This window comes from Phalacrocorax carbo, chromosome 7 (genome assembly GCF_963921805.1).
Source record: "Phalacrocorax carbo chromosome 7, bPhaCar2.1, whole genome shotgun sequence".
NCBI lineage: Eukaryota > Metazoa > Chordata > Aves > Suliformes > Phalacrocoracidae > Phalacrocorax > Phalacrocorax carbo.
Genome location: NC_087519.1, coordinates 22,238,966 through 22,262,448, shown reverse-complemented (window position 1 = coordinate 22,262,448; position 23,483 = coordinate 22,238,966). Strand labels below are relative to the sequence as shown.

The 23,483-nt window shown below is 55.4% G+C and overlaps 1 protein-coding gene across 1 annotated transcript; it reads left to right on the top strand.

Moving 5' to 3' along the window:
* The first annotated feature begins 4,008 nt into the window (after positions 1 to 4,008).
* Positions 4,009 to 15,323, top strand: CSK (C-terminal Src kinase). The gene is made up of 13 exons (XM_064456821.1): positions 4,009 to 4,382; positions 10,075 to 10,152; positions 10,543 to 10,656; positions 11,285 to 11,397; positions 12,042 to 12,261; positions 12,700 to 12,793; positions 12,871 to 12,936; positions 13,074 to 13,173; positions 13,320 to 13,410; positions 13,627 to 13,700; positions 13,813 to 14,008; positions 14,213 to 14,299; positions 14,418 to 15,323. Exons 2-13 carry the CDS (start codon positions 10,138 to 10,140, stop codon positions 14,598 to 14,600), a joined length of 1,353 nt encoding a protein of 450 aa, XP_064312891.1. The 5' UTR covers positions 4,009 to 4,382; positions 10,075 to 10,137; the 3' UTR covers positions 14,601 to 15,323.
* The last annotated feature ends 8,160 nt before the right edge of the window (positions 15,324 to 23,483 follow it).

Sequence of the window (23,483 nt, the reverse complement as noted above, 5' to 3'; positions counted from 1 at the left end):
CCAAAGTTGGCGCAGGGCCTGCTGGTGGCAGGGTGGCACCGGCTACCACAGAGCAACGGTATATCTGGGGGGGTCACACAGGTGGATGGGCTCTCATCTCCCCCCCATAGGCCCTTTACTAATTGGCCCCATAATAAGGGGTCCCAGTTGGCCACTCCAGTCTCGTGCCCCTAAAATCAGCTCCGTGAACCCCATCAGGGTAGGTAGAGCAGGACTGGTGTTAACCCCACCCCACGCCGGGTAGGAGCGGACACAGGCAGAGTGGGGAGTCCAGCCTGATCCCACGCTAGAGGTGAAAAGCCACCCACCGAGAGACGAGAGACGGCAACCCCAACCTGCTCCCTTTTGGCTTTAATTAAAACCATCCTGGAACCGAGGGTTCTCCAGGAGAGGCTTTGAAATGAGGCTGCCCTCTTCACCCAAGAGGGTTTTTGGGGCTGGCATGGGGGAGGAGAAGCCCCCCGAAAGCCAGGGCCAGCTGCTAGCACTGTTGCAGAGGGAGGGGGTAGATTCCTAATTCACTTTGGTATTTCCAAAGCATTTTTCTCCCCCCTTCACGGGCTCCACGAGTGCCTTTTGTTGCTGAGCAGAGAGGAAGAAGGGGTTTTATCACTGCTCGGAGTTTTTTTGGGGAAGCCCATTTGGGGAGGGGGATCTATAGGAGACCAACCCCCCTGCAGAGCATCCCATGTCCCCCATCACACTAGCTCTGGGAGCTGCAGAACCAGCCAAACCCGGTTCCCTTCAGGGTTTTTTTCAGCTCGAAGGTGAATTCTCCAGGGTCAAATGAGCTGGAAGCTTTTACGCCGGCTTTCTTCTGGTGTTCCCAGCCACCGCCTGTGGATTCTCCCCTGTCTAGTACATCCATGGCAGCAATCCTCCCCTTTCCCTGCCCACCACTTCTCATCCAGCCTGCGCTGCCTGGATCCCTCGGAGGCACCAAACCTGCTGCCCGGCAGGGACTAAACCAGCCAGGGTTGCAGAGAAGAGGCAAATCGCCCATACTTTGCTCTCTTAAGCAAAGGAATGCCGCCTGGTTGGGAACTTATTCTCAGCTCCTCCTTGGCCACAACATGCTCTGTTGCTTTTTTTTTTCCCCTTTCTAACATTTTCCCTTTCCCTGCTGTTTCCCACCAGCTAAAGGGCCCCCTCTCCTGGTGCAAGGCAAGAAGGCCACCCACGTCTCCTGGCGTGCCCAAATTCATCGGTCCCTTCCAGCCAGGGGATAACCCACCCTCAAGCCAAGACCCTTCCTAGGAAAAAGTCCTGGCCGGGACATTGCAGCAAGCTGCACCCAGAAGATTCCCCTCCGGGTCTCTTGCATGGCCCAGCCTCAGCCATCATTACCTGCGTGACCCTTCCAGCCATCCCTGGGGATGCTGATGGTCTTGGGGCTTTGGGGGTGAGAAAAAAATGCCGACAGCAGCTCTGAGCGCTCATGTCTGTGCATTTCCTGGGGTATTTCTCTATTCCTAAGTCTGATGGAATGGGAAAGCCTGGGACTGGGCATGATTCCCAACCAAGCTGGGTTCATGCCTGGTCTTTTCATCTGAGACCCACCAGCTCCATGGTGCTTCCCAGCCCCAGGGAGGAGGGGCTCCTGGATCTGGCAGTGCAAGGAAGGGCCTTTCTGGACTTCTAGTTACTATCACGTTAAAAATCAGCTCAAAATTCCCACCTGCTGATGGGAACACCTGGAGGGAAAAAACAGAGTCTCAACCCCCCTTTCTCCATGGTCTCTGGTCCCCGTGGCTGTGTCACCCCTGTGTACTGCCCACCGGGTGGGGACCTGCGCAGCAGTGGGGTGGGGGGGACAGCCGGCAGGGCTGTGTCTGTCCCAGTGGATGAGACCTGGCAGGAAGAGGGCAGGCAGGAGCAGGCAGCACTCTGGCCCTGAGCTGCAGGCCACCTGGTGGGCTGCGTCTTCACCCTGGGAAGTGATGTTGGGTTTGTGCATGTTGGGTGTGCAAACAGGTGTTGGCACATGCATGCACACACCATGCACACATGCTTACACACCCAGCTGTGTTGATGCATGTGCAAGCCCGGGTGGGTGCACTGATGTGTGCGTGGGTAGGTTTGCACTTGCATCTGTGGGTGCATTTCTGGTGCAAACAGATGCATGAGCTGGTTTCATTTCCTCCCAGGACCACTCTGTTCAGGGGCTGTGCAAGGATGAGCCTGTTCCCCACCTTCCCAATGCTGAACGAACCTACCAGGACCCAGGGGAAGCTTGGGGCAGCGAAGGCCCTGGGGTGCCTGGCTTCAGCAGTGGGTCCCAGGCTCTTTCCCACATACTGTAGGAGCAAGGATGTGCTCCCTAAAAATAAGCCGGGCTTTGCAACCTGCTCCCTTGGCCACTGGGATCTCCCTGGCTCTGTCCCCTGACTTCCCCCATCCCCTACAGTCCCCTTGTCCCCTTCACACACATCTCCATCGCTTCTTCCCAGTCCCCTCATCCCGGGGAGAGCATCCTCCCCTCGCAGCCATGCAGGGCCAGGGCTCAGGCTTGTTTTTTGAGCTCTCAAAGTCCCTTAGCTAGCAGGAGAGAGGTGGAGGCAGGTGGGAAGGGTTCCTGGCCCCCCTCAACATCCTTGGGGGTATCGCACTCAATGTAGGGAAGTCAGCTGCAATCTCTTCCCACGCATTGACATCCTTCAGAGCCTCCTTGGGCCAGTGGAGCTGCTGGCATTGTTCTACCCCAGGGCTGGTTTTTGGTTACCCATGCCTCGGCAGGGGGATGCTGAAGTGTGGGAAGAAGCAAGGGGTAGCTAAAAAGCAGAGGGAGGCCGGTGCCTGGGCTTCCTGCTTTGCCGTACATGGCCGCGGCAGTGCTGGGGTCAGGAAGTGACAATCACCTTGGTGTTGGCGAGGCACCATCACACTAGAGTGTTCCAGCAGCCCGCGGTGAGCAGGGCCTCTGGGTGGAAAGTGGTGGGCCTCTGTTCCTCACCAGACCCACTGCCCCATGAGCCTGCACCCTTCCCCAGGGGATGGATGCACTGGGGCTGGAGCAGATACCGGATCATCCCAAGGGACCAGCATGGCAGGAGATAAGAAAACGTGCCGGGGCACCCAAATCCTGCTTCCTCTCTGCCACCCCACTCACTCGCTGGAGCAGACCCCAGCACCAAAGTGACATTTTCTGGCAGGCAGCAGAACCCAGGGCACAGGCAGCTGCCTGCAGTGGGGCGCTGCTGACCCTCCAGCACCCTGCGGCCTCCCGGAGATGCCACGGCCAGCCAGGGAGGGAGATGGCGGTGAGGTGCCCAACCCAGGGCTACCCATGCTCTCCGCACGCCTTCCCACGGCCGGACCCCACCACCCTCACCCCCACCATCCTCGTCACCAGCAGCATTATTATTGCTGTTGGTGCTATAGAACCATAGACTGGTTTGGGTTGGAAGGGAGCTTAAAGGTCATCTAGACATTACATTGTTATGTTATGTTATATTGTGTTATGTTGTTATAGTTTGTTGTTACATTATATTCTGTTATATTATTATGTTGCTATGTTACATTATATTCTGTTATATTATGCTATACTGTGTTATATTGTTATGTGATACTGTTATTTTATATTGTGTCATATTATGCTATCCTATGTAATACTATATTATATCATTATGTTATAGTCTTATTTTGGTATTATTTTGTTATTTTTAAAATTAGTTATTTTGGCATTTTATTATTGTTTTATTATTATTTATTGTTTTTTTATTATTAGTTTTATTAGCATTTTAATACTATTTTAGTACGACTTTAGCGTTATTCTAGCACGATTCTAGTACTACGCGTACGTGCCCACGCGCGCACCCACCCGAGGCACCCCCGGCCCACGCAGAGGCCCAGGGCCGGGGCTGCGGGCGGGCAGCGCGGCTCGGCGCGGGTCCCGGTCCCGGTGGCGGTCCCGGTCCCGGTGGCGGTGCGGCGGCCCCCGGCAGGTGGCGGCCCGGCCCCGCGCCGCGCCGCGCCGCGCCGCGCCGAGCCGAGCCCAGGCGAGCCGGCGCAGGCGCGCTGCTCCGGCCGCTCCGATTCCGGGCTCCGCTTCCTTCCAGCAGGCCCCGCCGCCCCGGGCGGACCCCGCGCCCCTCGCCCGGCCCGAGGTGGGCGGCGGACGCGCCGCTCGCCCCGCGTGCACCCGCCACCGCCCTTTCACCCCACCCCCGAACCCCGCCGCACCGGCTTCCCGCCGCACCGGGCTCGGCCCCGCCGGGCGGCGGCGGCGGCGGCGGCGGCTTCTCCGGAGGCTCCGGCTTCCTCCGCCCCTTCCGCCCCCCCCCCCCCCGTGCCCCCCCCCGCCGGCCCAGCCGAGCCCGGAGGCCCCCGGCAGCGCCGCATGGAGCAGCCGGCGGCGGGCTGAGCCCCCTGCCCGGAGGGAGGTGAGTACCGCTCCCCGCGCCCCGCCGGGGACCCCCGGCTGCCGGGGGGAGAGACACCATGGGGTGCTGCCCCGCTCCCCCCACCCCGCATCCCACCGTGTTTGGGGGCGCGCCTCCCCGCGGGGGGGAGCGGGGCCGGGAGCGGCGGCGGAGCCCAGACAATGGGGCCTGCGGGGCGGGCGGGGGGATGCGGCGGGATGCGGGTTGGGGGTACAGCCGCCCCCACGCCGCTCGACCCGTCGGGTGGCCCCATCACGGGCCGCTTCTGCTCCCGCTCAGCGACTGTCCCCAGGGACCCCGTCATACCCCAGCCCGGGGATCCGGGGGCCGCATCCTGCCAGCCCCAGCGATGGGGAGAGCGTGGGACCCGAACAGCATCCCCTCTTCCTGGGGTGAGGGGGGGCTGTCGCCTCACCCCCAAGCCCGCTACCCGGCAAAGCGGCTGCCACGGCTCCCTGCTGCTCCATCCCCATCTGATACAAAGGCCGGTTTGGTACCGTGAGGCCAAACCCTGAGCTGCTGGCGGGGTTTTTGAGAGCAGTCGGGGCGGAAGGAGGGAGCGGGGTCCGGGTGTCGAAAGGTGTTGGCAGCGACTTTTTTCTTCTTTTTTTTTTTTTTTTTGGTCAATAAGGCGGTGACAGGTTATTTATAGCCGTGGCTGTTGTAGGTTTATTGAGAGCGAAAGGGCCCGTGCAATCTTGTGGAAAAAAAAAAAGTAAAAAACCCGTTAAAATCAAAGGTGTGAAGGCTGGGGAGCAGGAGGAGGGGGATGGCCATCTTCCTCCCAAGACAGAGAGGCTTTTACCCCCCACACTCCTGTGGGGTTTGTTCCCACCAGCCCCATGCAGGAGCCTGTCCTGATCCTGGCAAGCCAGCAAGCAGGCGGAGAGCTCTGTGGAAGCGCGGCTTTGGGAGCATCCCTGGAGGTCCCCATCCGTCAATGAGCATTGGCGGGCTGGTGGTGATGAAGCAAAGCTCCATGGTGGGAAGCAGCACTGGAATAAGCCCCCCGGGATGCCATCCCCATGAACCCAAGGAGTTTGGGGTGCACTTCACCCTGCGACCGCTGCCTCCCCACAGCCTTTTCAGCTTTGGGTGGGTGTTTGCAAAAAAACCTTTCAACCGCATCCCGGCGTGCCCCAAGCCTGCGCCAGGGCGGCTTTACCAGCAGCCGCTCCCCTCTGCACCACGTGCCCGTCCCGAGGGACGTCCTGACACCCTCGGGACCTGGGGAGGGGATGCTGGGGCCATTTGTAGGGTAACGAAGGGAGAAAATCACCCTGATGAAGTTTTTTGTAGGTAAGAGGAGGACCAGGAAAACCCCTCCATGATGGGGAGGCTGGGAGCATCTCTCCAGGCCTCTATCTGCCTCTGACTATCCATCAGGCACCTTCTGCGGTCTGAACAGCAACATCTTCTCTTTTTCTTTTTAAAAGAAGAAGGAAAAAAAAAAAAAGGAAGACCCCCCCCCTTTCCCCCAGCAGAGCATTCATTTGAGGCTGGGTCGGGGGAGCAGCAGCAAAACCCTCCTTGCGAGTGCAGCCAGCTTGCTGATGAGATAAAGGAGTAACGTTTTTTCTTTCGATTATAGCAATCGTAGGTGTTACTTGTAATAACAGGCGATAAGATCTTTTGGAGAGTGCGAGGATGTTGTCTGAGTTTGGGTTGGTTTGGTTTTTTTTTTTTGAAGTTTAAAGAAACTCAGGTTGTTGAGCACTGGGAGACGTTACGGAGAGGGTGAGATGGTGGATGCAAATGGTTCCCTCCTATTTCCCATGGGAAAGAAGCTTTCCTACCATCTACAACTAAACTTTATTTAAAATAGAGTCATCCTTAGCTGGTGCTGAGCAGGGTCCACTCCCCATTTCCCTCTGGTTAATTGGGTTTGAAACAGAAATGCAGCATCTTTCCCCCAGCCCATTCCATGATGCTGGCGGTCTTTGGTCTGGGGGTCCCAAATTCCCCCGAGGTACCAGTCCCAGCCTGCCTGTGGGTTTGGCACAGCATGATTTTGGCAGGAGGAGGAAATGCTGGTGATTAATGAGAGGAAAGTTTTCTACCGGCTCGTTTCCCTGGTGCCCTTTGGATCATCTGTTGGCAAAGGTATCTGCTGTACCTGCCCTGCCCATCTTCCCTGGCTTTTGGCTGCTGAGCTGGGCTTCCCATAGGGAAATCCAGGACCAGGGCTGGGAGGGAGGTGGTGGGGACCAGCATGTACCCCGGCCCTTCTCAGAGTGCAGCATCAGGGTGAGGTTCCTCACCAGGGTGCCTGGGCAGAGTGGCTCGAAGGATGCTCAGACAGAGGGTGGGGAAGAAATGGAGGTGTTTTTCAGTGGAGAAAAAGCTGGTGGGTTCCTCTGCATGCCCTGGCTTCTTTCCTGAGCCCCTCATTGGTGATGGGGAGTTTCCATGGGGAGAAAAACCCTCACCTGGCAAGGCTGAAAATAGCCAAACCTGGCACTCAGCTCCACCGAGTTGCTTGGGCTGCTCCCCGGCTGTTTTTTTAATTTTTTTTTTTACAAGCTGACTTCTGCTGCTACACATCCTCCTCGGGGAAGCACCTCTGCCAGTGTTTTTCCTGGAGCTCTCTGGTGGGAAAGGCAGGGGATGCTACCTTTAGGCTCTGGATCCGCACCGGCATCACCGCATCCTTCTCCCAGCCTGGCATCCCATAGGGATGAGCCCAGAAGGCGGAAGCGAACACAGGCACGAGGCTGGGGCTGGCCTGGGTGACGGCGGGTGACGTGCTCAGCAGGAACCACTGTCTGTCACATGAGGCCACCACAGGCAGCGGCGCCTTCGGGGGGCCAGTTGGCAGTGGCACGGGAGCTCAGTGCTCTCAGGGGCGTGTGGTTTCCCCCTCTTTGGAAAGCCACGACTTTGAGGCAGAAATTAGGTAACGATTGAAAAAAAATGAGGCTGCTGCTTAAAAGTCACCCACGGGAGGAAGCAGGTCTGTGCCAAAATATCAAAGGGGACATCAGGGGCTCTGCAAAGGGCAGTTCCTGGTGCTGTTAACCGCCTCCCCCTGTAAAACTGATAAGCAAATTTCTTGTGCTATATTTATAACAATGCCACCATCTGATGCCATGAATGTCCACAGTCTGGGAAGGTAAAAATGCTGGGACCGGCTGGAGTTTGTTCCTCTTGGCAGGGTTTGCTGGGACAGTTTTCTCTTTAAAAGAGGAGAAAAAAAATACTCTTTATAAAGGCTCAAAAGCCTGAAGGCAGGTTATAAATTTTGTATCCTCTCTGCATTTATAAAATATAAATGCTGGTGACAATCGTGAGCTGAAAGCCCAAACAACTGGCCTTCGGGACTGGAAAGATCCAGGTCTCACATAGGGTGGAAAATTACTTTTCCAGCCGCCGGAAGGGTTGCAGTCTGGGGATGGACCCTTGGGCATCCCCTCCAGGTGATGCTCCCTGGCATGCTGACCCAGCTCCAGCAGGCAAAGATCAGCCAGGAGTTTCCAGCTGGGATCACATCTTGGATGAAACCTCTTTCCTGCTGCTTCTTCTCCTTTGGGTATTTTAAAATAGCAGTGCTGGAGTGCCCAGCCGCTGGGAAGTGCTGACTCAGCACTTTGGGGATGGGCGGCTCCTTGAGCAGCACCCGGGGCCAGCTTCTGCTCAGCATCCCCACAGGGTGCTGGATGGGGAACAGGGCTGAAAACCCCAGCAGTGGGAAATTCCCTCTGCAGGGACACGGGGGCACTTTCTCTTAAACTATCTCCTTCCAGATTTTAGCTGAATCTCTCTAGGGACTGATGGAGGGCTGTAGTTTATTCCCTATTTTTCTTGGGCTGCATTTGGACTGGAGGTATCCAGACCCTTTGAAATTTTTGTTCCACGCCAGGTGTAAATTCAGGATTTAACCAAGAATCAGCTTGAAAACAAAGGGAGTTTGAGCCAGGGACGTTTCAGGGGGCTGTGTTCTGGGCTGATGCTCTCCAGTCCAGCATCATCCAGCACTGCCTTCCCTAGGGTCCCGGCCACCTCTGTGGCAGCATCCCCAAGCTCATGGATGCCATCAAGTTGGGTTTGGGTGCTGTCTCAAGAGGCTTTCCTTCATCAACAGCCCCAGGGCTGGCTGGGGAGAAAACTAACCGGACACATGGGGCCTGGATGCTGCAGTGGTGGGCTTCACTGAAAACCCTGGTGCTTGGCTTCAGGTCCCCAGACGCTGTCCTTAGGGTGAGCATCTGAGCCTCCGTTTCTCCTCTCTGATACCAAAAATAAATGAACCCCGCTCTGGGGCAAGGTGAAGGAGGTAGAGGTAGAGGCAGTGTGACACCTTTTCCGGAGGGGTCCAGGCATGGCTGTGGTGGAAATGGGGCTGCGTTTGCACCCTGTCTCTTCCTCCCTGTGGTTCTGCCCCTTATCTTCTTCCTCCTCCCGTCTCTGCTGGCCTTGCCCCTTGTTTCAGTTCCTCTTTCCCAAAATATTTTGAGCTGCTGACAGCAGGGCTGCGAGCAGTGGCCGCTGATGGCGCCGAATCAATACGATGAATTAATAAATGTCTGGGTGCTTTTTGGGGTGCGCAGGCAGGGCTGCCCTGTCTGCATCCCACGCATCCCTCTCTGTGCCCCCAGCCCGGTGCGACCCCAGCGCCCCAGCCCAAGAAAGCCGGGTTTGATGCTGGGGCTGGTGACTTCATCTCTTCCCAGGGGTCAAAGCAGCAAGAATAAAGCTGGATTTGTTCCCCTCCCACGCACTGGGGCAGGATGCGCCCCAGCCCAGGGCCTCAGGGTGCTGCTATGGGGGAGCATGTCACCCCCGGTCTGTGCATCCCCCTGGGACTTAGGAGCCAGCAGGAGCTCCTGTGTCCCAGAGTGCTGATGGGTTTTATCCTGCAGGAAATAGTTTTATTTTATTTCTTTTGGATCCCGGGCCTGGGAAGCTCCCAGGGCTGGCTGTTTCCACACATGGGTCATCAGGCGCTGTGGGAGAGGGGGGCTCCAGCTGCGCAGCCCCTGCTGCAGCCAGGGAAGGGACTGGGATGCTCGCCAAGGTGTGAGCCTGGGTCTTGGGGGAGCTGCTCCTTGACGCCCTGATCCCCTCGCCACCCTGTGCCTCAGTTTCCCCCTTGGTGCTGCAGGGACTGTGAACCGCCTTGCTGGCATACTCCAGAGGTGGGTGGAAGGAGGCTTTGCAGGATGAGGCTGGGGGAATTTTGCAAGGCAAAGGCAGTCATACATGTGCCGGGCAGAGGATTGAAGCTTCTCTTGCCACTGGTTTCCAGCTAGCTGCCACCATGTAGTAACCACCCCAGTCTGAGGAAAGGGCTCCAGCTGCTTCTGGATGTTGTTTCTGCTCCCTTCCCATCTCTGGGCATCTCTGCCCTCATATAGTACCATATTTTTCCTCGCTCCGTTGATGTAGATGCTACAGTGGCCATGCGGCAGAATCTGTGCAAATATCTTTTAATCCAGGCCAGCAGTTCCATGCTGGTCCAGTTCCCGGGTGCAGGGAGGCTGAGTGGACCCAGGGCTCCCAGAGATGGGTTTTGGCATCGGTTTGGGGACATTTTGGAAGTGGTGCCTCGGACAAGACCTGTCTCTCTTGGCAGCAGAAGAGATGCTTTCATAGCCCAGGGAGCATCCCTCACAGGGGGTGTTGCTCCCTGTGCATCGTCCTTACACAGCCCTCCCCACTGTGCCCGGTTCTCAGTTGTCCTTTCCCCTCGCAGGTCTCATGGTACCAAGTGACGTGTCACCCCTGTGAGATTTCTGCCCCGCAGCCTCCTGAGAAGATGTCAGGGATGCAGGTAAGCACCGGGCAGGGAGGAGAGGCAGGGATGGAGCAGGCTCTCCAGCCTCTCCATCTGCTTCAGAGATGGCCCCAGGACTCAGAAGGGGCATGGGGACACTTGTCCCCATCCCCCTGTGCCCCTGCAGATGCCCAGCACGATGGGGACCTGTGGTTTTATGTGTCCCCTCAATCCCTGTCGCCGTCCCAGTTGAAAATCATCGTCTGTGCTCCCAGGGCTGCCCAAAATCCCCCAAACTGCTTCTGGTTTAAGTGAAACCCATTTGGGTTTGCATCAGAGGGATGGGAGCCTGTGTGCCCATGGGGGGGGTCCCTGTGGGTTGAAGGGGGCCAGGAGTGGGAGATGTGCCCAGTCAGGCTCTGACACCAACCCCCTCTCTCCGGCCAGGCCGTTTGGCCATCTGGTACAGAATGTATCGCCAAATACAACTTCCATGGTACCGCTGAGCAGGACCTGCCCTTCAGCAAAGGAGACGTCCTTACCATTGTCGCTGTCACGAAGGTAAGGCCATCACCTCCCCACAGATCCCCTGGGCTGCTGCTACTGCTTCCCCCCTCCCAGGATTTCCATGGGATGTCAGGAGCATCCCTGCATCCCACTACACAGTATTTGCCGTGCCAGTGGGATCTCCTGGATCCATTGGAAGTCCCACAGAGCCAGCAGGGCAGGAATCAGGCCATGCAGTCGGTTAATTAATTCACAGCCTCGTTAGTTAAGGTTTCTCCGAAATGTAAGCCTCTCAAGTGCCTCCTGGGATAAGGAAGAAGGAGAGGAGAGGCACACAATCAGGGAGCGATGCTGTGCTTGGTGCCAGGGAAGAAAGAGAGGCTGTGGGATGGGGGATGCCGGGATGCCCAGAAGCCTGGGAGGGGGATCACAGTGACCTCCATGGGGCCAACACCATCAGGGTTTGCTGGCCCCAGCACTGATCCTGACCTTCGCAGCTGTTCCTTGCCCACCCCATCCTGCCTGCAGCCAGGCAAGAGGTGCCAGGGTTCTTGGGGTCATGCTGGCAGCTGGCTGGGAAAGGAGGAGTGGTGCTGACACCCCCCTCCCTGGGCTCCTTTGGTGGGATGCTGCTATCACCAAGGGCCACAGGCTCATCGTGACATCTCTACTGTCCCCACAGGATCCCAATTGGTACAAGGCAAAGAACAAGGTGGGCCGGGAGGGCATCATCCCTGCTAACTACGTGCAGAAGCGGGAAGGAGTGAAAGCTGGGATCAAGCTCAGCCTCATGCCGTGAGTATCCGCTGGGGCTCTGCTGAGGTGAATTTGGGCAGAGCTGGCTTGGTCTGGAGCATCCCCACTGTTTCAAACCAAAGATCTGGGTGACCCCATGTCCCAACAGCAGCAACATCCCTCGCAGGGCTTAGTTGAAAGGCAGAAGGGACAGGGGCTTGGGCTTTTCCAGCAGCATTGATGTGGGACCTCCTGCTGCTGGGGAAAGCTCTGAGCAGCTTTGGAGCTGCCTGCAGAGCTGGGAAGATGAGGGATGTCTGGATTGCATTTCAACATGGGTCTTTTACCCACGGCTGTGGTTATAAAGGCTGCTGGGAGAAAGAAGTGGGATTGGAATGGGGTCTGTACAGGAGAGGGAGGAGATAGGCACGCAGATAGATGGATGGATAGATGGGTTTGATGCCCTCAAGGATGTGCCAAGGGGCTGAGTCCTGGGTTAGGGACCAGAAGGAGGAGAGCAGGACGCCATGGAAGGAGCTGTACTGTGGGGTGAATGGGGGCAGCAAGGAGGAGCAGGGGCAAGCTGGCCCTGTGCAGGCAGGAATGAAGGCTGCTCCACATTGCCATTCCCCCCAGACACGGCCCCACGGGGGTCTAGCCAGCACATCCCTGGTCGTTGACCTGTCCTACATGCCCCGTTGCAGGTGGTTTCATGGGAAGATCACACGGGAGCAGGCAGAGCGGCTGCTGTACCCACCTGAGACAGGGCTTTTCCTGGTGCGGGAGAGCACCAACTACCCTGGGGACTACACCCTTTGTGTCAGCTGTGAGGGGAAGGTGGAGCACTACCGCATCATTTACTCCTCCAGCAAGCTGAGCATCGACGAGGAGGTCTACTTTGAAAACCTCATGCAGTTGGTGGAGGTGAGGTCTCACCTGCCAATGGGAGCTGCCAGTGCTCCTGTCCCCAGCCTGGTGACTATAGGTTTGAGGTTGAGGGGGGATGTAGGTCTGGAGCCCAGGAGATGGTGGGGCCTTCTTTGCCAACCCGATGGGTTGGGGCTGTTGGGGACAGGCCTCTGGGGCAAAGTGGGGGGAAAGAGGGCAGGATGGACAAAGTGGCTGGATGGGCAAGGCAGGATGTGCAGGGGACACAGGGAAGAGGAGGAGGACCCCTCTCCAAACCCCCACTGGTCCCATCCGTGGCATTGTGCTGCCACCTGGTGGGATCCCAGAGCCTGGCATCGTCTTGGTGGGGACCCCACCCACCCAGGGTGTCACCCATGCACCACTGCCCATCATCTATGGCCATGACACCCCTGTGACAGGTCTGCCTCTCACCCGCATCTCCCCCCCCCGCAGCATTACACCACGGATGCGGATGGGCTCTGCACCCGCCTCATCAAACCGAAGGTCATGGAGGGGACGGTGGCAGCGCAGGACGAGTTCTCCCGCAGTGAGTGGCCGTGCCCCTTCCCTGGCTCCTGAGGCCTCCCCCCAGCACCCTCTCACTCTCCTTTCTCCCCTGTGTAGGCGGCTGGGCCCTCAACATGAAGGACCTCAAGCTGCTACAGATCATTGGCAAAGGGGAATTTGGAGGTGAGCCCTGTATCCCCAATACCGTGGTGGCCTGAAGCAGGGGGGACTCCTCTGCAGCTGCCCCAGGGTGATGGTGGGGAGCTGGGAAGCTGGGGTGCTTCCCAGTGCCTCCCATGCCCATCTTTCCTGGCCCGCAGATGTGATGCTGGGGGATTACCGGGGGAACAAAGTTGCCGTGAAGTGCATTAAAAATGATGCCACAGCGCAAGCCTTTCTGGCAGAGGCATCCGTGATGACGTGAGTGTTACCAGGGGGAACAACGCAAGGGAGGGGGCACCTCTGTCTGTATGAGTAGAGGTGGGTTGTTCCTGATGCCCTGCAGGGACCATGGGAACCCCCTCTTCTCCCCAAAACCCTTCCCTGAGCCCTCCTGTGCTGCGCAGGCAGCTCCGACACAGCAACCTGGTGCAGCTCCTGGGCGTGATCGTGGAGGAGAAGAGCGGCCTTTATATCGTCACTGAGTACATGGCCAAGGTGAGACCCCCACCCCGGGCACCCACCCTCCGGCTCTGCCCTCTTTGTCCCCCCTGGGCTGGGTCATCCTAGCTTGGGTGACATCTCCCTGGGACTACCCAGGGTGGCATTGCTGGCTCTGAGGGAGGGACATCATCCCTGGGTCCTGCCCCATGTGGGAGGGTGTGGTGGGTGGGATGCTGACCCTGGTGGCACGATCTCTCTCCATCCTTCCAGGGCAGCCTAGTAGACTACCTGCGGTCACGTGGGCGGTCAGTCCTCGGTGCAGACTGCTTACTGAAGTTCTCCTTGTAAGTATGACAGCAAGGCACCACGGGTTAGCTGTGCCCACCACCATGACCTGCACCCACTGGCATTTTGGGGCCACCTCGCTAATTCCCTCGTCCCTCTCACCCCAACCAGAGATGTCTGTGAGGCCATGGAGTATCTGGAAGCCAACAACTTTGTCCACCGGGACCTGGCAGCAAGGAATGTCCTAGTCTCAGAGGACAACATTGCAAAGGTCAGCGATTTTGGGCTGACCAAGGAAGCCTCCTCCACGCAGGACACGGGGAAGCTGCCAGTGAAGTGGACAGCGCCAGAAGCACTTAGAGAAAAGGTGGGTGAATGGAGGGGGATCCTGGGCTGGAAGAAGGGAACACATCCCAGGCTGCCCCAAATTTTCCCCGCGGAGATGGTGCTTGAGCCCCAATTTCTGCTCTCTGACCCCCCTGAAAAACAGCTGTCCTGAGGGTGGGGATGATCTGTTGCACTCTATCCCTGCCTGAGCCTGCTCACAGGGCCTCTCTCTTTGCACCCCCAGAAATTCTCCACCAAGTCAGACGTGTGGAGCTTCGGGATCCTCCTCTGGGAAATCTACTCCTTCGGGCGAGTGCCTTATCCGAGAATCGTAAGTGAGGACCATCCTCCTCCCCTCAGGGCTCATTTTTGGGGGGGCCTGAGCCCCTGTTTCAGGGGAGGGGAACCCCACAGCTCTGCATCCTGAAACCCATCCCCTGTACCCCCAGCCCCTGAAGGACGTGGTACCCCGCGTGGAGAAGGGCTATAAGATGGATGCTCCTGATGGCTGTCCTGCCGTTGTCTACGAGGTGATGAAGAAGTGCTGGACCCTGGACCCCAGCCACCGGCCGTCCTTCCACCAGCTCCGTGAACAGCTAGTGCATATCAAAGAGAAGGAGCTCTACCTGTGAGGGGGGGCTCACCCACCCCGGCAGCCAGAGGGGACCCATGCTGGGGGGGAACCAGGGTGTGGGCAGCCCTCCTGCCCAGCCCTGGCACCAGGAGCAGCTGGAAGGGAGCTCCGGGGGTATTCTCCCCCCACCCCCCGCCAATTCTCCCGGTCGCTTCCAAACTTCCAAATCAGTCTCTTTTTTTTTTTTTTTTTTTTTTTTTTGACAGGTTTTGGGGTTATTTTGGTCTCCCAGGCTCTTTTTTTTATTTTGGGGTGGGTTTTTTTGTTTTCTCAGTTTGGGGGGGATGTTGTTGGGGTTTTTTTGTTGTTTTTTATTATTTCAAGCAGGGCTCAGCTGAGTGCTGGGTGTTTTACTAAAGTACGAATCTTATTTTTTAATGTAATTAAAAGAAGAAAAAAAAGAAAAAAAGGAGAGAGAAGGTGGTTAATAAAAGAATAATAATAAATAAGCCAATGAAACGGACACACGAAAAGGAAACCACAACGACAGAAGTGATGGTTAAAGGGGAGACGCTGGACTCGCTGCCTGGTTGGGAGAGCGCGGCCGCGTCCCCACGAGACGCTTTTTTTGGGGTTGTTTTGCTTTAAACTCGTTGCAATGTTTGCATGCTGTCTCCAGAGGCCTTTTTTTCCAGTCCTGTCCAGTGCTTTATTCTCATGTAATGCTACCGACTGTGAGATTAAAACTGTAATAAAAAAACCATTCCATATGGACGCGGCACATCCTGCCTCACTACCCGCCTGTCTCTGGCTCTGCTGCCGTGGCATGCAGCCCTGGGGGGGTACAGAGTGCCCCAGGGGTCCTGGGATCCCCTGGCAGGGTACAAGGTGAGGATGGTCCCCCCACCTCTGCCCGGAGTCCCCACATAGCTGGGATGAGCGGCCTAGGCATCTCTTGGCTCCATCCTGCCTGTGAGAACTGGTGAGGTTGTGACAGTGGTGAAGCTGCCAAGTGATGCCAAGCTTTATCTTCCACCCTTGGAGATGCTTGCACCAGGTGAGGGGAGATCTGGAGATGCATTTTGGGGCCGATCCCTGGACCTTGTGGACCTTGTTCCCTGCCTGGCTTGACTAAGGGGCTAAAGATGGGGCTGCCAATGTCTGGGACCCCCAATGTCCTGGACCTCTGTCCACAAAGGAGGTGTCCCCATGGAGTTTCTGCTGTCTTGAAGGGTGTTGGGTGGAGGTGGCACCTGGCACGCAGGGCTCAGCAGGTTTAAATCAGTTGTCTTCATCCAATGGAGAATAATTCAGCGTTAAACAATGTGGAGCATTGGCTTTACCGGCTGCCTGGTTTGCAAGCTGGAGTTGGGAGCTCTCGGTCTGTGTGGGGCCAGGATTGGGACTGAGAATCCTCTTGAGTTCTCTTCAAAAACTCCATTTCTTGAAGGAAAAAATAGGTAGTGCTGGGACAGTGCGCACAGCTTAGGTCTGGGTGGGATGGAGCATGGAGTGACACAGCCTTCAAGAACCCTCCAGTGCAGAGGGAAGATGGCAGCAGCTACAGAAGTCAAGTGCTCCCAACCCCCTTCCCCTGAGACCTCAGGGTGTCCATATGTCCAGAGGAGACAGGACAGGGATGTGATGAGGCCTGATCCACCGTAGGGTTTCATTTCTCCCACACTAACCCCCCTCCTCCTGTCCTCATCCCCCCCCGGCCCTGTTCCTCCTAGTGCTCTGGCAGGCCCCAGCCATATAAGCAGCTTTACTTTTCAGGCGTACAAAGATTAAATTCATTTACAGGCAAAGCCTGCAGGAAACATGGCTTTTGAAATGGCAAGAAATGACAAGCACCTTCCTGTGATGGTAGACATCAGCGAGCAGGGAGGAGGTTTGGTCTGGTCCCCCATTGTATCCCCTCTGGTCCCCTTGCCCTGGGTTACCACTGGCCAATGGACCCCTGCCAGCCATTTAAAAAACAGCAGAAAACCTAACCCAAAACTAATTTAGACCTTTGGTTTTCCTCTAAATGGCACTGCACTGCTCATCTCTGGGACTGTGCCTGGTCCCATGGCAGGAGGGGGGCTTTGGGTGTGTTTGGTGCCATACTGACATCTTGGGCAACCTCCAGGATGTAGTTGGAGGATGCTGAGAGATGACTGCTGTAAGAAACCCCATTCTTCACTGCAAATAGGAGAGCTTAACCCTGCCAAGCCCCTTCTGCCACCAGTGTCTGTGCCTCAGTTTCCCCCATACAGGACTGTTTGCTCCTGACTCCTGTCTCTGGGCCCCTCTGCTTTGGGCTGCTGCCTGGTGATGCCCAGCCAAGGACAGCCTGTATCCCACTAGGTGATTTGTCCCCAGGAATTTTGGGGCTGTTTCCATCAGCTGCAAACCCATCAGCAGACTATGCACCAGCTCTGCCCCCTGCCGCTCCCGTGGGAAGAGGGGACAGGCTGCTGGCTCCTGTGTGAGACCCAGGGGCTACTGTGGCTCTTGGGTGTTTTCTCACAACATGTCCCCCTTCTCCTCCTCCTCCTCTTCCTCCTCCCCCTGGTCAGTGACAAGGAGGTTGGCACTGGGCCCAGTTGTGTCCGCTCCCATCCTGCCTCAAGTCACAGTGTGAATCATCATCGGCCGCATCAGGCAAGGAGTTATTCCTGCTGCCTGCAAGGCCAGCGCTCCTGAATGCCGGGGTGCTCATTCCATGGCACAAACGGACCTTGCCTTTCCCTACACCTTTGCCACAAGTCATGCAAGGAGGACAGACACATGTGGTTTAAAAAGCTCCTGAAAATTCAGCCACCAGTTCTGGCAGCCCTCATGCCTTTCCCCTCCACGCCGCTGGTCAGGATTCCAGCTTGGACTGGAGCTCAGCATCCCCACCTGGCTCAGGGTACCTGCTGTCAGTGACCAGCTGGGCTGGAAGTGCATGGGACCTGCACTGACTTGGTACGCAGAAGCTGCAGGAGGTGGAAGGTTGATCTCTAAAGTCACACGTCCTTTGCTTTTCTTTCCCTCTCCACCTGCCCCCCCGCCTACATTGCCTCACTGGGGTTTCCCTGGCCAGAGCATCTCTTCCAGTGCCGGCTCCTTCTCGGTGTGGCCTGTCCCTGCCCTGCTGCCCTCTGCTCCCTGTGGTTATCCTTTCCCTTCTCCATCAGGGCTCTTTCCTTTGGTGCCTTCCCCATGTCCCAGACCCTGCCTGCCTTCTCCCTCTCACCCTGAGAGCCCCAGAGATAGGGACAGCCGCCTTCTTCTAAACAAATAAAAAGTGAGAATCACTTCAAAGGAAACCAGAGCGCCCATCTGTTCCCAGCGCAATTCCAGATCCAGCAATCACTTACTGCTTCCCATTTCCCAGGGTTGCAAACCATCCATCCCAAAAGGAGGGAATATTATGTGCTGGGGCAAGCCCCCTCCCAGACTGCCCACTGCTTAATTCCCTCAGAGCTGCTTGGAACAAATTGCCAACTCTAATTATGGCCCAGCGAGGTTCCTTCTGCTCCATCCTTGGTGTGTGGGCTTCCAAACCCCTGGCAGACCTTGCCATCATCTGTGCACTGTCTGCGCCTCCTCCTCCTCCGTGATTGACTTTATCACGAGGACTATTTTTAGCACGATGTACAAAGCCATTCCCATCACCGTTCGGTGTCGTTCACCTCTCCAGCTCTGCTCTCTGGCTTTTGTCTTCTGAACACTCCAGGAAATGAAGGCAAGGCTGGAAAGATCCCCCGTGGGAAAACTGTGCGTATGCGTGGCTGTGTGTGCATTTCAGCTGGCATGTGCCTTTGCTCCAGGCTTGCTCTCCACCACCGGCAGCAAAGCAGCACATGGTCTTCCCATGTGCCTGTTTACATGCTCTGTGTGTCTGTCTGTGTATATTTGTGTCACTGCCTGGGTGCAGACTCTGCCATGGGAGGCCCCCCCCCCCAGTCATCTCCCTCTTCTTCCTCACCCCACCAACAGCAGCTCTCTTCCCAGCACATGTGCTGGCAGGGATTCTTAACCACCCCGCTCTGTGCAACCTGCTTCCCTGCCTGGTTACCCTCCTCTTCTGATAATGCACCCACGGCATCCCCAAACACCCCATCCCTTCAGGCAAAGGCTGTATGTCCCCCTCCACACAGATCTGGCAGGTCCATTCCCATCCCACCCACCACAAACCCCTCAAAAATCCTAATTTCAAGTTTGGGCAGCCCCATGCTCAGCCAGACACCCTGATGAGATGAGAGGGTTCAGAGGAAAGTGGGGGGACGTTTCAGCAGCATCCCCATTCCTGGTTTCCCTTTCCAGGTACCATTTGGGGTCTCCCAGAGGATGCTCTGCCAGGCCACCCTGTGGCAAGGAGACAGACAGACAGCCAGAGGTGCCAGGTTTGTCAGGGTACCTGGCTGTTGCATCTCCTCCTGCCTAGAAATAAATGGGGAGGGCCTGATCCTTTCCATGGGCTGTCATTAAACCTGCCCTCTGATGGTCTTCAGCCTGTGGGGATCTGAACAAAATAATTTGTAGTGCACATACTTTTTTGTGTGTGTATAAACACATGTGCCTACCCATAAAAGAGGTTTAAGGGAGATATATTGCACAGAAGAGTATAGGGTATTCATTATTAAAATAATGCTAGCAATATAAAACTATTTAGTTGCTATATACTGGGAAAGAGAAGAGATGGGCATGACCCTGTAAAGGACCTTGCAACTTCTTCCTTCGTGCCCCCTCACACGCTCAGCCTGTGCTGCCACAAGCACAGACAGTGAAATCCCCACTGAGGGATGCTCTGCAAGCACATGAATGCATGAGAGTTTGGGACACAATTAAACACAAGTTTTTTTAAAAAATTAAAATTCATTACATGATGCTACCTGTGACATAGAGCCTACGTGATATATAGCTCTCCTGATTATAATTAAGGCTTAATATCAAACAAGAACAGCAATAAACCCCCCTCTATGGGATTTCTTCATCCTTATGCGATGATGACAGATTTTTTGGAACTTAAACACTTGGTTCTATAGGAGTTGGAAGGCTTTAAATTGAAATGGCTTCCCTAGGTCATGAAAAGGCAGCTGCTGCATTGCATTTCATCTTCCTCAGCCAAGACAAACTCCAGACACTTTTAGCTTTATTTAATGACGTTCAAGTAACACGAAAGGAAGTAATTTTATCTGATAATTTACAACACACTTACACTAAGCTTTCTTTATTCCCTGTGTTAATGACATGGTGGCACTTTTAGCCCAATTAGTGCTGGGCAGAAGAGAACTCAGTGCCCTTTGAAGGGATGCCACAGCTCAAGACCACAGGATATTTTCTCTTGAACTTTGCAGCTGAAGCTTGTGGTGGTCCATAACAGCACCAGGACCCTCTGGCCAGGCTGTCCCTCTGTGGTCCCTCTGCTTTTCTCCCACAGATCCCAGTGCTTCAGCCCCTCACCATGTCCTTGATAACTTCTTAATAACTGTCCCAGAGTAATAGTTACCTCCTCACAGCTAAGTAGTTTACACAGAGAAGCTGAGTGCGACAGTGAGGACACGCAACATACATTGGCTGCTCTATGGAAAAAAAAAAAGCTTCAGCAGAGATTAATTAGTATTGAGGTTTAATCAGTGGCTGTTCTGTTGTTTTTATGATGGTGGAGATCTCAAAGAAAGGGGGCAGATGTGCCACACTGTCCCCAAGGCGAGAGCCACCCTACCGCTGGCAGCAGCTCCCTTCCCACGGGATGCTTAGCTCCTGGGTCTGTTCCAGATGCCTCATCATGGGATGGATGTCACTGTGCCTTATCCCCATGCCAGAGCAGGCGGCTGCCCCAGCTGCGTGGCAGTGATGGGCACAGCAGGGTATCGCTCTGCCCATCCCATTGGAGCATCCCCATCAGCAGGTGGGAAGAGCAGAGGTGACTCTGCTCCTGTGCACCCAGGGTCAGGGCTGAGCACAGAGGCCCCTGTGTTTACAGTGCCTGCCCCCATCACAATAAGTGGCAATCAACCACCAAGTGCAAGCGTGACTTCTCCCAGCAGAAAGGATGCCTGCTTTATTTAGAGACACCTTCTTATTTCCTCCCGTCACATCACCAGCACACACATGTGTTTCCAGGATTAATTCACCTACTCAGGGTCTTCAGAAGTTTAAACCTTTGTGTTCCCCTGGATTTCAGGCTGACAAGGATCATGTCACTGCCCTTCAATGGCCTTATTGCTATTGCATTGCAGGTCAAGGTCACAGATCCTTCCCATCCCCTGTACAATCTACGGGATAACTCCAAGAACCAGCCACTGCAGGAAATCCTGGCCATTCCTGGTCCCTTCAGGGATCTCTGGAGCATCCTATGAAACCCTGGTTGAGGGAAGAGCTTCCAGGTGTGGCTTTAGAGCCAGTTCTCCCATTACCTGGAAAGAAGAGCTGAAATGGTCCCTCTCACCACAGCAAAGGGAATGGAACTGCTTACATCCTATTCAAATCAGGTGTCAAGGCTGAGAGAGGATCCTCTTAACTTCCACCAGCTTGTTTGAGGCTGGCTGCTACTGGGGGACATTTCATCTCCCTCCTGTCTAATCCACAGAGATGTGTGATATAGCATAAGCTAATATAATAGGTCATGCAAGGATTTACATCTCATTACTGCAGGTTAGAGTCCTGAGAGGGAGGATGAGTCATTCTTACTTGAATATATTTCAGGGATAAGGAACAGTTCAGCTGCCCAAAGAAAAGCAAATGGGAAATCAACCACCCTGAAGCATCGCCATGGGCTTGATCACCAGCCATCCAAAACCTCTGAGTTCCTTCTCTCTTCCACCTCCAGATGGGACACTGGCCTCCCTGGAAAGAGCACAGCCCAAAGAGCCAAAGGGATGGGAGAGCTGCCAGCAGCTGTGAGACCTTGCTGGAAGTCCTTCCCTTTGCCTTTTGCTCCATCCCTATAAAATGAGTTCCTGAACCAGCCTGGGCTGCAAGAGGCTGCAAAGAACAACCTCAAGGTCCCCTTCTGTGGGGTACATCCCTCTCCTGGTGAGTGAGCATCCCTGCCATGAGTGACTGAGTTCCAGCTGCTGCTGGTAATCGCGTGCTAATTTTCACCTAGCTGCTTTGGCCAAGCATTTCTGCTCATCAAGAGCTATTTTCTCTTAGTTTCTCAAAAAGGGAGGCTACATGATAGCTGACCCATCTAACCCAGCTGGAAAAAATTGGTCCTGACTTCAAGTCTCTTACTGTTAGGGAATGCTTAGATAGAAATCCAGACTGAGCAAAGCTCCTAGGACCAGCCGCATCAGAAGTCTGCTCTGAACCAATCCAAAGTTCAAACCTACCCGGCATCCAAGGGCACAGCAGCTCTGGGGCACAAGCAGCTCTTGGACACAAGCAGGGATGCTCTACCCCTCTTTTCATCCAGTCCTTCTCTGACTGACAGCCAAAACTTGAACACACTGTTGGCAATGGGACGTCTGTAGAGTGCCTGGGGCTCTCAGCCTATTTCTAAGCAGGTTGTGGAAGCTTGTTGTGGGTTAAAATTCATTTTCCATGGGCTTTCCATGGGAAAATGCTTAGTTGGTCCACAAATCAGTGTGAAAAGTGAAAATCATGGCTGGAAGCAGTTGGTAGGAGTAATGAGCAGTGAGCTTGGCATTGACTCAGGGCAGGCAGCAGCCACAGGGGCATCTGAGTGGTGGTGAGATGCTGTGGGTGATGCCAGGTTGTGCCCAGCAGTGCCTTGGATGGGTTTCCCTCAGCCCCAAGGCTGTGTGGAAAGGCAATTTGCACGTTCAGATGAAGGCAGGGGAACTGCCGGCATCGTTAAGGGGGCTCTGCTCCCCTGGGATTTAGCCATAGCCCCAGAGAGCCTTCTTCAGGACAAATTCCCTTTAGTTACTTCCAAAAGTGGACTCTGACCATAACCACAGTGGTCACTGCCTAACTGCAGACCCGATTATTGTCCAATACAAATATATTTTTAAAAAAAATTTTCCTTTTAAGATAAATATTTGCCTGGCACTACCTTGGGCAAGGGGGGAAGGGAGAAGTTGGGCCGATTCCCCCTCCCTCTTTCACTTCACCCTCTCTCTTCACAGCTGTTCCATCATTTTAATCTGTGGAGATTCTCTTTAAATTTCAGAAATGAAATTATTTCCCACAAGCCAGGATTGGGGTTTGGATCCACGCTCATTTTTCATGAGTGGAGAAGAAAAAAGGGAGAAATGTATGTTAAAGCCAGGCTGGCCATCTGGAAGGGAGGTACGTTTCTGATGCCATTAATTGCTCACTCCCCAAGGCCCACAATACGGCTGCAGTCAGAGGAAATAGCAGGAGTGGGAGTGGGGGTAGGATGGGAGCCAGGAGAGCCAGAGGGGCCAAGGGAATTACGAAAAGAAATCAATGCCTGCTCTGTCCTCAGCCTCCTAATTTGAGTGACCGATGAACACGTGGGTCCCTGGGCCAGCTCTGGTATATCACCAAGGCAGTGTTTGTGGGGACTGGTAGCAGCTTTTATTAAAATTAATTAATAATATTATTAGGAAAGAAACAAGCTTTTGGGCATGCCAGCCCTTAGATCTACAAGCAAACAATGGTTGCAACTCGTGTGTGGTACATCTGGCTTTTAGAGAGTGCTAAATCCCAGCTTTTCCTCCAGCCGGACACAAAGGATGGGGAATAAAGTGGGGGAGAAAGATGTTTCCATGGGTTTGCTCCACCGCAACCCCTCGACGGGGTAAGACAAGTACCATCGCTACCTGTCCCCAGGCAGGAGGAGACGAGGGCACGGCGGGGCTCACAGCAGCTCTCACCGTGGCTTCATCCTTCCCCGGGCTGGGGGCTCCGGGGGCTCCTCGCCCGCTCAAGTTTCCCCCTTGGGGAGGCGGGGGAGGAGGGGGCTGGTGCGGGACTCTCCGTGATCCTGGGGAGGGTTGGGGTGGCGGCGGCTCCGGCTCTCTGCCAGGCGGCG